The sequence below is a fragment of the Canis aureus genome, chromosome 5 (genome assembly GCF_053574225.1).
Source record: "Canis aureus isolate CA01 chromosome 5, VMU_Caureus_v.1.0, whole genome shotgun sequence".
Lineage (NCBI taxonomy): Eukaryota > Metazoa > Chordata > Mammalia > Carnivora > Canidae > Canis > Canis aureus.
In genome coordinates, this window is record NC_135615.1 from 36239567 (window position 1) to 36255226 (window position 15660).

The following is a 15660-nucleotide window of genomic DNA, read 5'->3' on the forward strand; positions in this document are numbered from 1 at the left end:
TTAAACACCTAAAGATGAGACCTGAAACCAAAAAAATCCTAGAAGAAAACAAAGGCAGTAACTTGTTTGATATCAGCCATAGCAACTTCTTTCTAGATATGTCTAAGGCAAGGGAAATAAAAGCAAAGATAAACTATTGGGACTACATCAAAATAAAAAGCTTTTGCACTGCAAATGAAACAATCAAAACTCAAAGGCAGACGGGCACCTGGGTGGCTCAGTTGGTTAAGCATTTCTCTCTTGATTTCAGCTCAGGTCATGATCTCAAGGTCGTGAGACTGAGTCCTGCAACTGCATGAGGCTCTACACACTCAGCAAGGACTCTGCTTGGGATTCTCTTTCTCCCTTTCCCTCTGCCCCAGCCCCTGCTCAGGCACATGCTCTCTCTTGCTCCTCCTCTTAAAAAAACATAAATAAGTAAGATAAAATAAATAAAGAGCTTATAAAACTCAACATCCAAAAACTGAAAAATACAATTAAAAGGCAGAAGACAGGAATAGACATATTTCCAAAGAAGACATACAGACATCCACAGTTAAAGATGTGGTGTATATATACAGATGTATACACACACACACACACACACACACACACACACAGTGAAATATTACTCAGCCATAAAAAAGAATGAAATCTTGCCATTTCCAATGACACGGATAGAGCTAGAGAGTATTACACTAAGCGAAATAAGTCAGAGAAAGACAGATACCATATGATTTCACTCACATGTGGAATTTCAGAAAAAAAATAGGCAAAAGGAAAAGCAAGAGAGAGAGCAAACCAAGAAACAGACTCTTACCTATTAAAAGCAAACTGTTATCAGAAGGGAGGTGGGTTAAATCACTGATGGGGATTAAGAAGTAGACTTGTGATGAGCACCTGTGATGTACAGAAGTGTTGACTCACACTATACTGTATACCTGAAACTAATTTTACACTGTATTTTAACTAATTGGAATTTAAATTAAAAAAAAGAACTATCACAAAAGTTAGGGTTATAGCTATGGGAAGGGGCAGGAATGGCATTTGTATGAAGAGGAGAAAGAATGGGAGAGCCTCTGGGGCATGTCAATATTTTATTTCTTGGCTTGCATGATGTTACAAGTGTTCACTTTATAATTATTAAGCTATATGTATTTTAACATTTATTTCTGTAAATGCTATATTTTGCTATAAAATAAATGACTAATTTCTTAATGGATAATAAATTTTGAGCTATGCCAGTATATAATTCTTGTATAATCTATTAAAAAATCCCATTCACTAGCTCTTCTCTTACCTGCTCTTTTCTATCTAAACAGAAACAGAAGAGAATCACTGTCTATCATATAATAGCGTCCACTTGACATCACCTCCAAAGAGGGGCTCTCATCATATCCACAATGGTACCAACTCAAAAATGAAGTACTCAGGGCAAAACCTGGACATCAAGCCAAGTGCCTACCAGTTACCACCATGCTACGGAAAAAATGATGTTCAATAGGCAGAGTAAAACCTCCACAATCACGGGAACTCCTCCAAAAACATTTTCTCATCAGAGTCTCAAAACTCAGCCAACTGCAGAATGTCACAGGCACCTCCTACCAGTTCCCTTGCCACCATTCTTCCTACTTGTTTCAGGAACCACTATCTGACTAAAATTGTCATTTTTGTGCAAGAATAGGGACTTTTACAATTTCTTAGATTTTACTTATAGCATGGGCTGCAGAGCTATTTCACAACCCTGAGATTGTAACATTTTGCGTCAGAAGTGGCATTATGCAGGCCAGAATGTCCTGGGTTTCCTTACTCTTATTATGTCACTGCTAAGCTATCCAGGGTAGTGGAAGGGGCAATGACCAAGTCAAAGATAAAGAAAAGGAAGTGATCAACTTGTATACACGTGTGTCTAAAATATAATGGGAACTTTAGACTAAATGCAAATGGGCTTCAAACAATGATTGCCTCTCACGTGGAACAAAGGAGCGAACCTAAGAGAATGGTGGTCAAAATGTGCTCAAACACATCAATTTTGAGCATCAAAATGTGCTCAAACACACATCCTTATAGTTATCTCAAGGATTCCAAGTATTTGAAATTCATTAGGCAAGAGGTAAGAAACAACTCTAGCTCATCTGAAAAGTGATTCCAAGTTTTTCTAAAGGCAAACTCCATAAAATTATATCCTTCTTACTTCAAAAAAAGTAAGCAAAATATACAGGAAGTATTTTTTACTCTTTAGAAGAAACATATTGCCTCAATCTATCAATGTTTTTTTTTAATCTATCAATGTTTTAACTCAACTTTAAAACTGAATTTTCTAAAAACAAACAAACAACGAAAAAATAACCTAGTTTCCCATTGTAGCAATGTTCATTTCAAAACGAAAATTATTTTTATAAAGACAGACAAGAGGTACCTGGCTGGTTCAGCTGGTGGAGTGTGCAACTCTTGATCTTAGGGTTGTAAGTTCGAGCCCCATATCAGGTGTAAAGATTATTTAAAAATAATTTTAAAATCTTAAAAAAATAATAAAAAGATAAGACTCAAGAGTCATCATTCGAACTCCCCAATTATATCCATGTCATTTAAGAAATAAGTTTTTGTACTTTTCTAACATATACTGTATTACGTATTACAGACATTCAGCCATCTTTAAAAAATTATCGTAATCTTTAAAAAACAGACATAAATAACATGGTTACTCTCTATCATACTGAAGCCACCCTTTTATATTTTCTCTTAGCCAGGACCAGAATCATTGGTCTATACTAATCACCATTAGGATGAAATGATTATTTTTTTCCTCCAAGAACCTGATCTTTATAAAGGAGAGATAGACATCTAAATAATACTATCATATTTTGAGCCTATTATGAAAAGATTTTTTTTTATGAAAAGATTTTCTAATTAATCCCAGTAAAATGACTACAACCCAAAGAATAACCTGATATTTGCGTAGTATTTTGTAAATATGGTCTACCTTCCCAATAAGGTAGTACTTGCCTTTACCCTTCTGGTAAATAATCTAACTCCCATCAAGGGAACATGAAAGCAGGGTTATAGAACCCCCACCTCTGCTCCATAAAAGGAAAGGGCCAGTAAGTGAGGCCACTAGATGGGCTAACAATGTATGCACAGCTTTAAGAGAGTTTATCAAGAGCTAAACAAATTCTAGGTAAGCTTCGCACTCATCAGCAAAGACTGGGGGGGATATTTGCAGAAGACAAACATGAAGAAACAGTAAGAACAGACATGGATAAAAGGGAGTCCAGGAAATACTAATGAAAATGGGTTCTTTGATGCCTGGGTGGTTCAGCGGGTGAGTGTCTACTCAGGGCATGATCCTCGGATCCAGGGATCAAGTCCCACATCAGGTTCCCTGCGAGGAGCCTGCTTCTCCCTCTTGCCTATGTCTCTGCCTCTCTCTCTGTCTCTCATGAATAAATAAAATCTTTAAAAAAAAAAAAAGAAAAAAAATGGGTTCTCATTTCAGAGAACTTGAATCAGATAAGCACCTCTGTCATTAAAAAGGTATATCCATAGTGTCATTTGTACAGACTACTGGCAGGAAGTGAGGAGGCATACAAAGTGGGCCAAGTTAACAGCTTTGATCAAAACTTGAAACTACAGGGACGCCTGGGTGGCTCAGCAGTTGAGCGTCTGCCTTCGGCTCAGCATGATTCTGGGGTCCTAGGATCGAGTCTCGCATCAGGACCACCCAGGTGCCCAGGACACCCTATTTGCAATTACCTTAAGTGGTGACATATAGTTCAAATTACCACAATATGCTATAAAACTAATAAAATCATTACGGAGAACAAGGAAAAAGGACCTAACTTAAGAGTGAAAAATCAGGGACACCTGGGTGGCTGGGAACAGCTGGTTTAAAGGTGGGGGGGGGGATCCCTGAGTGGCTCAGTGGTTGAGCGCCTGCCTTTGGCCCAGGGCGTGATCCTGGAGTTCCAGGATCGAGTCCCACATCGGGCTCCCTGCATGGAGCCTGCTTCTCCCTCTGCCTGTGTCTCTGCCTCTCTCTCTATCTCTGTCTCTCATGAATGAATAAATAAATAAAATCTTAAAAAAATAAATAAGTAAAGGTAGGAGGAGAAAACTCCAGAAGGAAGACACTTAATAGAGAAAACAGGGAAGAAGTAATATTCAGAAATAGTAAGAATTTCCGGAACTAATGAAAGATTTTAATCCACAGATTCAGAAAATCCCACTTAAACCAAGCAGAAATAAGAAAAAAATAGTCTAAAAAAGACTAACTCCACACCTAAACATATCCCAAAGAAACTGCAGGGATGCCTGGGTGGCTTATGGGACGCCCAGGTGGCTCAGTGGTTGAGTATCTGCCTTTGGCTCGGGTCATGATCCTGGAGTCCCAGGATTGAGTTCCACATTGGGCTCCCTGCATGGAGCCTGCTTCTCTCTCTACCTCTCTCTCTCTGTTCTCTCATGAATAAATAAAATCTTTAAAAACAAAACAAAAACAGGGGATCCCTGGGTGGCTCAGCGGTTTTGCGCCTGCCTGAGTCCCAGGATCGAGTCCCACGTCAGACTCCCGGCATGGAGCCTGCTTCTCCCTCTGCTTGTGTCTCTGCCTCTCTCTCTCTCTCTCTATCATAAATAAATAAAAATAAATCTTTAAAATCTTTAAAACAAAAACAAAGAAACCACAAAGCATGAAAGACAAAAAGAATATTAAAAGTTACCTGAGGGACAGGTGAGGGGCTCAGTTGGGTGGCTAACTCTTGGTTTTGGCTTAGGTTGTGATCTCAGGGTCCTGGGGTCCAGCCACATGTTGGGCTCCATGCTCAGTGGGGTGTCTGCTTAAGGATTCTCTCTCCTCGTCTCCCCCACCCCACTTCTCCCACTCTTGTGCATGCTTTCTCTAATTAATTAATCTTTTTTAAAATAATAAATTAATTAAAGTAAACAGAGAAAAAAAGACAAATGAACAAGTAAGCTGACAGAGGCCTTCTCAACAACGACAATGGAAGCCGGAAGTCAAAGACCTGAGAAATTCCCAAACATATAAAGCAAAATGAAACCTATCCTCTGAACTATGTACACAGTAATAATGAGCACTTAAATACACAGACAGTAATCTCTAAACACCAATCCCCACTAAAATGAAAGATGGAGAAACTGGTAAGTATCATCATGGAGATCAGACTTGTGTCTCTCAATCACGAAGTGAATAATCAGAAAAAAAAAAAAAGAAACAGAATCTGAACACTACAATTAACAATGTATGTGTGCATTAGTGCACATGGGGACATGCATATACTTTAGGCTGAAGTAACAAAACCCCAGAAGTATGGCAGTGTAAAATACAGGTTTGCTTGAGGAGAGAGAAGAGTATGTAGTGGGAAATATTATCAAAAATACAAATTAGGACAGTACTGTAAAGTGTATTAAATGTAGAGGTACGGATCATGCAGTAATTAAATGTTGGATAATAACCTACAACAGTAAGAGAAGTGGAAAACAAGAATGTTGAAAATATAAACTAGAAACTAGAAGTGGAAAGATAAACTATCAAATAATGAAAACCTGTGTATACAGCATAATTCCTCTTTATTCAAAAAAAAAAAAATCGGGATCCCTGGGTGGCACAGCAGTTTAGCGCCTGCCTTTGGCCCAGGGCGCGATCCTGGAGACCCGGGATCGAATCCCACATCGGGCTCCCGGTGCATGGAGCGAGCCTGCTTCTCCCTCTGCCTGTGTCTCTGCCTCTCTCTCTCTCTCTCTCTCTCTCTGTGTGTGTGACTATCATAAATTAAAAAAAAAAAAAAGTGTATATGGGTGTATGAATGTGTTCATAAAATAAAATTAGGAATGATACATACCAAACTGTAGAGGTGACATTATAGGTATGTGCAGGGAAGAGGGGAAAGTAGTATTTTCATTTATCAACAAGCCAGCTAACCCATTTCCATTATCTGGCAGATATCAGGATACTCTACCAGTATTTGAGAAACTCCAAAAAAAGGTAACTTTGAGGAAAAAAACTTCTCAGGGTGCCAAGGTGGCTCAAGTGGTTTAAGCCACTTTCAATATCAGCTCAGGTCTTAAGTTCAAGCTCCACGCTGAGTATGAAGCTTACTTGAAAAAAACATTCTTAATACTCATCAAACTGAACAGTATGCTAGAATCATCACCTGTGGGGGCACTTGGAGGGCTCAGTGGTTGAGTGTCTGCCTTTGTCTCAAGTCATGACCCCAGGATCCTGGGATCGAGTCTGGCACCAGGTTCCCCATGGAGAGCGTGCTTCTCCCTCTGCCTTTCTCTCTGTGTCTCTCATGAATAAATAAATAAAATCATTTTAAAAATTTAAAAATTATAAAATAAAATCATTACCTGTGGCATATCCTTTTCAATTATAAAAGTAAACACATGCTTGTTATAATTTACCCAATGCAAAAATTATAAGAAAAAAATAACTTCATGCCCATATCCCATCTAATTTCCTTAGGATAACCAGTGTTAATGTAATATATTTATTGACATATCATTTTGAAATTTTATATAGAGCACTTATTTTTTGTGTTTTCATAAAAAAGAGAATCACAGACACAATACATCTGGTTACTTATAATTTTTAGATGTATTTACCTACAGCTACAAAAACAGGTTTTTGGTTATCTACATGAAATAGTTTTATTTAGAGTTTTTTAAACTACTATCCTTGAAAATAGTAGAAGATATAAAACTCAATCAAGAACAGCTGGGCTAACAAAAATGATAAAATAGGACACAATAACAAGTTGGTTACTAAAAGGTAAGTTTTTTCTTTTTTCGTTTTTTTTGTTTGTATGCTATAAATGTTTTGCTTTTAAAATACACCTTTCTAAGCTACAAACCTATTATCAGGTTGGTTAAATTATGGTCACTAGTCAAACAAAAATAAACCTAAGTAACCTAAGACTCTATATACCCAGGCCATTCCAAGTTGGTGCCCCTAAGAAATCCCTGGGAGGATACAGGGGGTGTCTCACCAATTCCACAGAGGGCTGAGTCAGATTCTGAACTACTGCCTCAAACAGTACTCACACAAATTAGATAAAGTGACCTATGAAGTCATTGCAACCACCCTCATTTCAGGAAATCTTGGCCCCAAAGAAATAACAACCAGTCTTTTGCCCAGGCCAACTTTTACCATGTATAGGATGGACCTTCCACTCAAGCCCAAGAAGAATATCTCATCAAAGGTCTTAATGTATATGGAAAATGTAATAAATTGCAATTATCCAAAATTTTACTAAGTTACTCTTACCCATCACCTTTTCCCTAACTGGAAAAAAAATTTTTTTTTTCCTCATTGCAGTACCATCTTCAGATAGTGATACCTAATCTTCATTAAGCAAATTACAATATATAAGAGACATATATCAAGATTCTTTCAATACTATTATCATTAACCACTCTCAGGCCAATCCAGCATAATATGGGCTGTTTCAATATACACTATGTGCTTTGCCTTTTTTTTTTTTTTTTTTTTTTTAAGATTTATCTATTCTACTGAAAGAGCACTAATGGGAGAGGCAGAAGAAGAAGGAGACAGAAACCTAAGCAGACTCCATGCTGTGTGGAAAGCCCAACACAGAGCTCAATCTCACAACCATGAGACCATGACCAGCTGAAACCAAGAGTCGGACACCCAATTGACTGCGCCGCCCAGGTACTCTTGCTTTGTTTTTAAAAACAGACATGTTCATTCAAAGGTAATGGAGAAGATATATTCAGATTAATAGCATCTGATCTTCTTAAAAAATCTCCACATTTCCAAGACGCTTTTTTTTTTTCTTCCTCCCTTCCTTTTTTTCTTTCTTTTGGGGGAGGAAGGAGGAGTGTCTTACACACTGCTATAAATATGACTGCTTTATTGCTCTAACACAATTTGAAAAAATGAAAATAATGTGACATGACTTTTGCAGGTATACATTTTCATTTAACATGACACAGTGAGATAATTACCTTTTTCTTCAAATTTACTGTCAATATTTACTCAAACTTACTTCTAGTTCTTTAATTTTTTCTTCTGCTATTTTCTGTTTCTCTAACAGCTGACTGTGAATTGCCTCCTTGGACTGAAGAATAAACCTACAAAACACAAAAAAGTTGAAGATTAAAGCCACATGTCCACTATAATCATCAAAATCAACAGCTACATACCATAAACATTAAACTATGAAAATTAAAAGGATGATCTATCTCCCAACTTGGGACCAAAAAAGTGCACTACTACATTAATGTGACAAACTAAGTAAACCACCACAGGTTTAAGCCTTGGCTGAGTGCTAAAGTTTAAAAAAAATTCTGCTTTCTACTCTAAGAAGGAAATCAGGCTTTAAGTAGGATTCATAAATAAATGAAAAAAATTAAAGGAATAAAAATCTATCACATGCTAAGGGAAAAGTTAAATAATAAATTTCCCCTATAATTTTTTTCAGTTGTCTAGATCAACTTTTATCTAATATTTTTTAAACAATATTTTTAAGTTAGAGCTCCCCCTCCAATCTTTTTAAACTTTTTTCTAACAGCAGTAACTCATGACCTTTTAAAGTTACAATCAAGTACTGTGTTAGGATCAATGTATTAGTGTTTATAGGAGTTCCTCAAACAAAAAGCACTGTAAAAAAGCCTAGTATCTTTTATTATTATTTCCAGAGTGTATAGTACCTCTGAAAAGCTCAAAATGCACAAGTGGAAAATTTCAACTTTTTCCATTTTACCATCAGGCAAATTATTTACAATTCATGAGAGTGGAAATAGGGGAAGCTTTAAAAATTAGCACTGAATCCATTTTGTGAACATATGTTCATAATTCCTGCTGTAGGGAAACGAAGAATAAACTATTTGTAGCTTTAAAAAAGTGAAATGAATTATTTTCCTTCTACTGGAATCAAGTGTCCAACTAGGCTATAACAGATTTCCATTAAAGATTGTAATTAATTAGGCAGATGGTTTCTTCTCTTTGCATATAACCTGAGAGTTTAGCAACAAAGAACTAAACTTCATTTCTTTATTATTATTTTTTTTTTATTTATTCATGAGAGACACAGAGAGGCAGAGACATAAAAGCAGAGGGAGAAGCAGGTTCCCTGCAGAGAGCTTGATAAGGGACTGGATCCAGAACCCCGGCATCACGACCCAAGCCAAAGGCAGACAATCAACCACTGAACTACCCAAGGCATACCATAAACTTCATTTCTTTTTGTTGTTTTTATTGAAGTATAATTAACAAATAATATTCTATTGGTCTCATGTGTATTATGTAGTGATTCAGTATTTGTATATATTATCAACTGATCACCACAAGTCTAGTTAGTTATCATTTCTCACCACATAAAGTTAGTATTATTAACTGTATTAACCATGCTGTATATTATACCCCAAGACTTAGTTATTTTAATAACTGGAAATTTGTACCTCTTAATCCCCATCACCAATTGTGCCCCTCAATCAGTTCCTCCCCACAAACTCTCTGTATCTTTTAATCTGGGGTTTGTTTTCTTTGTTCTGCTTTTTTAGACTCCACTGGCAGTGAAATCACTTGGTATGTTTTTCTCCGACTTATTTTACTTAATATAATACCCTCTAGGTACATCAGTGTTGTCACAAATGCCAATATTTCATTTTTACGTGGCTGAGTACTATTCTATTGTGTGTATATGTTTTCTCATGTGTCTGTTGGCCATCTGTAGTCTTCTTTGGAAAAACTTCTATTCAGATCCTCTGCTCATTTTTCATTTGGATAGGGTTTTGTTTTGTTTTGTTTTTTAAGATTTTACTTATTTAATTATTCATAGAGGCACACAGAGAGAGAGGCAGAGACACAGGCAGAGGGAGAAGCGGGCTCCATGCAAGGAGCCTGATGTGGGACTCGATCCCGGGGTCTCCAGGATCACGCCCCGGGCTGCAGGCAGTGCTAAACTGCTATGCCACTGGAGCTGCCCTGGATAGGGTTTTGTTGTTGTTGTTGTTGTTGTTGTTGTTGAGTTGTAAGAGTTCTTTATATATTTTAGACATTAACCCCTATCAGACATATGATTTGCAAATACCTTCTTCCCTTCAGTAGTTTACCTTTTCATTATGATAATGGTTTCCTCTGCTCTTTGGAAGCAGAGCAAAGCTCTGAAGTTTTGTAGTTTGATGTAATCCCACTCATTTATTTTTGCTTTTATTACTCCTGCTTTTGGAGTTAGATCCAAACAATAACAAAAGAAAACAAAAAACCTCACTAAGACTAATATGAGGAGCTTGCTACCTATGTTTTCTTTTAGTTTTATTGGTTTTAAGTCTTACATTGAAGTTTTTAATCCACTGTAAGTTAATTTTTGTTTATGATGTAAGATATTGGCCCAGTTTTCCCAACATCATATACTGAAGAGACTATCCTTTCCCCCACTAGATATTCCTCTAAGTTAATTGACTATATGTGCATAGGTTTATTTCTGGGCTCCCTATTGTTTCACTGACCTATGTATCTCCTTTTAACAGCCAAATAAGAAGTCAAGATAGCAATATGCCATTTTTTCTGCCAACCTCAAACACCACCACAACACAAAACAAACAAAAAAACCACCACTGTGTCTAGGGTGGGTTTTTATCAAGAGGATCTTATTATAGATACAAAACAAGTAAAAACAGATTTTAAAAATGGCACTTCAGCTCTGTCCAAACATCTGGAAGAAAACTGCTCCTCTTCTTTATAAATATACCCTGACATATATAATACAATCTGGTAAAGTTCTCTTTCACTCTACAATTAACCTTGTTAATGTCCTGATAGGGACAGTCCACATCATTTAACTAATGATCCTGGTCTTCAGTAGTAAGTTGATCCTTTGTTAAAATTTTAGTCATGTAGTCACTTGCAGTGAAAGCACACATTCATGCAAAATAAGGACTACTATATAACCTCTTGTGACCAAACTATTATTAGTCCAAGAGACAGGTGCTGTTTCTGATGAATATTTTTTTCAGAACTATTTAGTATAGTTTCTGAAGAGCAAACAAAGTGTTTCAAACTACTAAGTCTCAGTGGTACCATGTAAAAACTATTGTAAATCTAGGCACAAAAGTCACCAAATTATGTCATAACATGCACAATTTTACTAACAAAGCCTTTTAGCCACAGAAATAATTTTCAGAGTAAAATACACATTTTTAAATAGCACTGACTGCTGGCCAGTGAGTAGTATTCTCAAATAATAGGTCATCAGACATTACCTTTATTAGTGTCTGGGAAATTTTCAAAGCTAAGATTAGAGATCAAGTCATTACTTATGTAGCCTTTAAAAATAAAGTATCTGAACAGATACTAAATCCCTTGAGCAGAAAATAAAATTACTAGAAAGCAAGAACACTCAACAACAAAAACATGTTTTTCCATGACCACACACACTTTAGGTAGTTACACTGGACTGTGCCAACTTCAAAGGCCAGAGAGATGGTGTCACTGAAGCTGGCCAATTTTACTATATAAGGACATCTCAGCCATAAAAGTTTTAAACAAGGATGAGTATTGAATAAACTCCAATGTTTACCTCAATGAGTAGTTACACTGTAAAATTCAGACGAAAAAATATACAGAAAATTTGGTTTAGTCTTTGATTTTTAAAAAATGCCAACCAGGGATCCCTGGGTGGCGCAGCGGTTTGGCGCCTGCCTTTGGCCCAGGGCGTGGTCCTGGATATCCGGGATCGAATCCCACGTCAGGCTCCCAGTGCATGGAGCCTGCTTCTCCCTCTGCCTGTGTCTCTGCCTCTCTCTCTCTCTCTCTCTCACTGTGTGCCTATCATAAAAAAAAAAGTTAAAAAAAAAAAAAAAAGTTAAAAAATGCCAACCATAAATCTAATGAAGATTGGGAAGGGCTCCAAGAAATATTTGACTTTTTGGAAAAACTCTTTAGAAGTATTTTTTTATTGTTAAAAGGCACTGAATTATCAGATGCTATTTTGAAGATAAAACATATAATAACGTAATTATGACTCCTATATCATAAATATTAAGCACATAGTTTCTCAAAGTAGAGAATCTCACAGAGATCCTGCCTGATAGTTTATGGAAAGCCAAATGGTAGATAAAGGATTCTGCTGTTCAAAATGTGCCACAAAGGAAAAATAAACAGTGAAGAGGAAAATTATTTTTATATGACAAATGACATGCAAAGAATGTGCTTACAATATTCAGGATTATATATTCTAGACTAGAGTTACTGCTCATAAAAAGCTTCTACACTGGAAACCAATAATATGTGGCCCTGCACTGTCAACTTTCAAGCACTAGTAGCCTGCTATTTAACTTCTTCATTTATTTATAATGATGCCATCTAAGGGGCACCTGGGTGGCTCAGTCATTTAAGCATCTGCCTTCAGCTTAGGTCACAACACCAAGGTCCTGGGATAGAGAGCCATGTCAGGTACACTACTCAGCCTGCTTCTCCCTCTGCCATTCCCCTCACTTGTGCTCACTAGCTCTATGTCTTGGTCAAATAAGTAAAATATTTAAAAGATTTAAACAAAATAATTATGCCATGAAAAATACATCTTTTTTTCAAATACATAATTTTTATGATGGCTTTTAGGTTTGTTTCTTGAGAAATATAAGAGGCTATGTTCTGAAATATCCTGCAGGTTGGTACATGACTTCCACTTTCTTATGACTCAGCATGAATCAAAAGTGTTGTTTACCTGCCCAAAATACAATCCAAGATGAGTGACAACGTTGTCTTTTGGGTATGCTCACATGGACACACATTATTCAAACACAACAATATGCTTATAATATATTTTATATGGGTAGGAAACTTTTAGAAGAAATGTAAAAACATATGGCATTTAGGGCATTCACAAATTAAGTGGCAAAGAAAAGGATGAATAAGAATGAGTCTATCTTGGGACACGTAGGTGGCTTATTTGGTTAAGTGTCAAGCTCAGGTCTTGATCTCAGAGTCATGAATTCAAGCCCCATATTAGGCTCCATGCTGAGTGTGTAGCCTACTTAAAACAGAACAAAAAGAATGAGTCTATCTTGCTTCTTTCCCTCATTCCACTTATGATGAAAACCACTAGCATGTACACACAAAGATCTATGTGCAAAAAATTTTTGTCATAATTTTTTTAGCAAGCAAGCAAGAAGAATCTAAATCCCTTAGTAAAGAAGGAATTTTAAAATTATCGTACATCCAGGGCACCCAGCTAGTTCAGTCGGTGAACCATGTGACTCTTGATCTCAGGGTTTTTAGTTTGAGCCCCACATTGGGTATAGAGATTACTTAAAAGTCTTTTAAAAATAAAATTATGGTACATCCATATTGTGGAATACTGAACAAGTAGAGACTTTCATTACTAGCATAATGGAAAAGAGATACCCTAAACATTCTTCCTATTAAAAACAAAGCAAAAAAGAAAAAAAAAAAAAAGTTTTTCTAACAGTTTGCTGAGCAAACACACATGAAACATTCCAGAGGCCCAAAAGAAGTGAGATCAGGAATTCTGAAAGGTATGAAAGGAGTAAATTTGCTTTCAACTTGAGAGTGCCTGCTGAATTCCAGAGACCTTGAGGATCCATACTGGCAAAAAACAAAACAAAACAAAACAAATAAACAAAAAAACAGGAGATAAAATCTAGAGACCACACAAAATGAAGATACTAGTAGGAAAATCCTCAGTTAAAGCCAGGTCCCCAAGGGTTCCACCTTCAGTCAGAATGAAGAACTTGCCCCTCAGTAGGATAAAACAGAAGAAAACTGTCTACACCACAGTAGTAAATAAAATGAGCAAACAAAAAAGTCTCCTAAACATGTATAACCAAAGGAAGGTAGGTAGAGGGATGGCAAAATGGGTAAAGAGGAATGGGACATACATGCTTCCAGTTACAGAATGAGTAAGTCACAGGGAAAGAAGGTACAGCATAAAGAATATAATCAGTGGTACCGAAAGGGCATTGTACTGTGATAATAGCTATACTCATGGTGAGCAGAACATATACATTTCTTGAATTACTGCTATACACATGAATCTAATTAACATTGTATTGTCAACTACACTTCAATTAAAAACTTTTTTTTTTTTTTTTTTTTAGGGAAGCCCAGGTGGCTCAGCGGTTTAGCGCTGCCTTCAGCCCAGGGCCTGATCCTGGAGACCCGGGATCAAGTCCCGCGTCAGGCTCCCTGCATGGAGCCTGCTTCTCCCTCTGCCTATGTCTCTACCTCTCTGTGTGTGTGTGTGTGTGTCTCTCATGAATAAATAAATAAAATCTTAAAACAAAACAAAACACTTTTTAAAATTCAACACAGTAAAAAAAGAAACATAGTGAAATGGTAATTTTTTTTAAAAATCTGTAAAGATACCTCAGTTATATAGGAGGAGTGTATAGGGGGAGCATAATTTTCAGATTTTAATCTTCAGGATGTAAATAACTGTTTTTCAAAATGAAAGCTATGAGTTCAAATTTTTTTTTAAAAGTTAAGTAGGATATATATATAAAACATTTCATTATTACTCAGAAAAAATACTTGGTTATCTTTTTTTAATTGTGATATAACCAACATGTAACATTATATTAGTTTCAGGTATCAGTTCTAACTGGAATATAAGGACTCTATTATTTTTATTTTTATAAGTAGTTATCAAAAAGCAAATGACAAAATCGACAGATTGTGAATTATTTCTAAAAGCAACGACATTAAACAATTAACTTATAAAACTTATGTGAACTAGTGCTACAAGGTGTTAAAGCCTCACTAAAGGTAAACCTACATTTCCTACAAATTTTTTTTAAAAAGTGTTTTGGTTATTTTTTTTTTTTTGAAGATTTATTTATTTATTTATGATAGACATAGAGAGAAAGAGAGGCAGAGATACAGGAGGAGGGAGAAGCAGGCTCCATGCCGGGAGCCTGACGCGAGACTCGATCCCGGGACTCCAGGATCGCGCCCTGGGCCAAAGTCAGGCACCAAACCAAACCGCTGAGCCACCCAGGGATTCCCCTAAAAAGTGTTTTAATTAAAAAAACAAAAGAATGGGTAACTATACCTGGCCTTCTCATGGGTTGTGGTCCAAATCTGACCTACTATGTGGTTTTAGAAAATCTCTAGTACCGACTTTAATTTATAGTGTTCCTTATTAGGTGGGTGGCAAAGCTGAAGTAATATAAAATGGGTTAATAAAAATTAAACTAAAAGAGAATGGGTTAATGAAATGGGTTAATAAAAAATAGGTTAATAAAATGGGTTAATAAAAATAAATCAAACTAAAAGAGAAAAGGCTATTAAGAAAACCAATAAAATAAACAAAATAAATAGGATACAGCATGAAAAACCTAAGGAATAATATTGAGCAGCCTAAAATATTTATAATTAGAGATCCAGAAGTAAAGAATGAAGCAGAAGAAACACTTGAAGAAATAATGAACAAGAATTTCCTAAAACAAACTAAAAACAAACAAAACAACATACTACCAAATCAGTTCTAAGACACCTGGAGAAATCCAAGCAAAAAAAAAAACAAAATCAGATGTAGCAGGTAGCATAATCAAACTACTAAAACAAAGATAAACAGAAAATCTTAAAGGCAGCCAGAGAAATTACAGATTACATTCAGAAAAAACAAAAGTAAGAGTCACAGTAAACTTGTCACAAACTATATATGGTGGAAGACAATG

The 15660-nt window shown here is 36.2% G+C and overlaps 1 protein-coding gene across 8 annotated transcripts in view; it reads right to left on the minus strand.

Annotated features, from left to right (window-relative positions):
- Nucleotides 1-15660, minus strand: part of PFDN1 (prefoldin subunit 1) — an 81074-nt gene that overhangs the window by 22931 nt on the left and 42483 nt on the right. For 6 of the 8 annotated variants that reach the window (XM_077897490.1, XM_077897493.1, XM_077897486.1 and 3 more), the window contains one exon: nt 8007-8091. In XM_077897490.1, coding sequence (XP_077753616.1) covers nt 8007-8091 — 85 coding nt within the window. Of the gene's footprint in view, nt 1-7965; nt 8092-15660 lie in introns of all 8 variants that reach the window. The other 2 variants (XM_077897491.1, XM_077897492.1) reach the window with 1 other exon arrangement.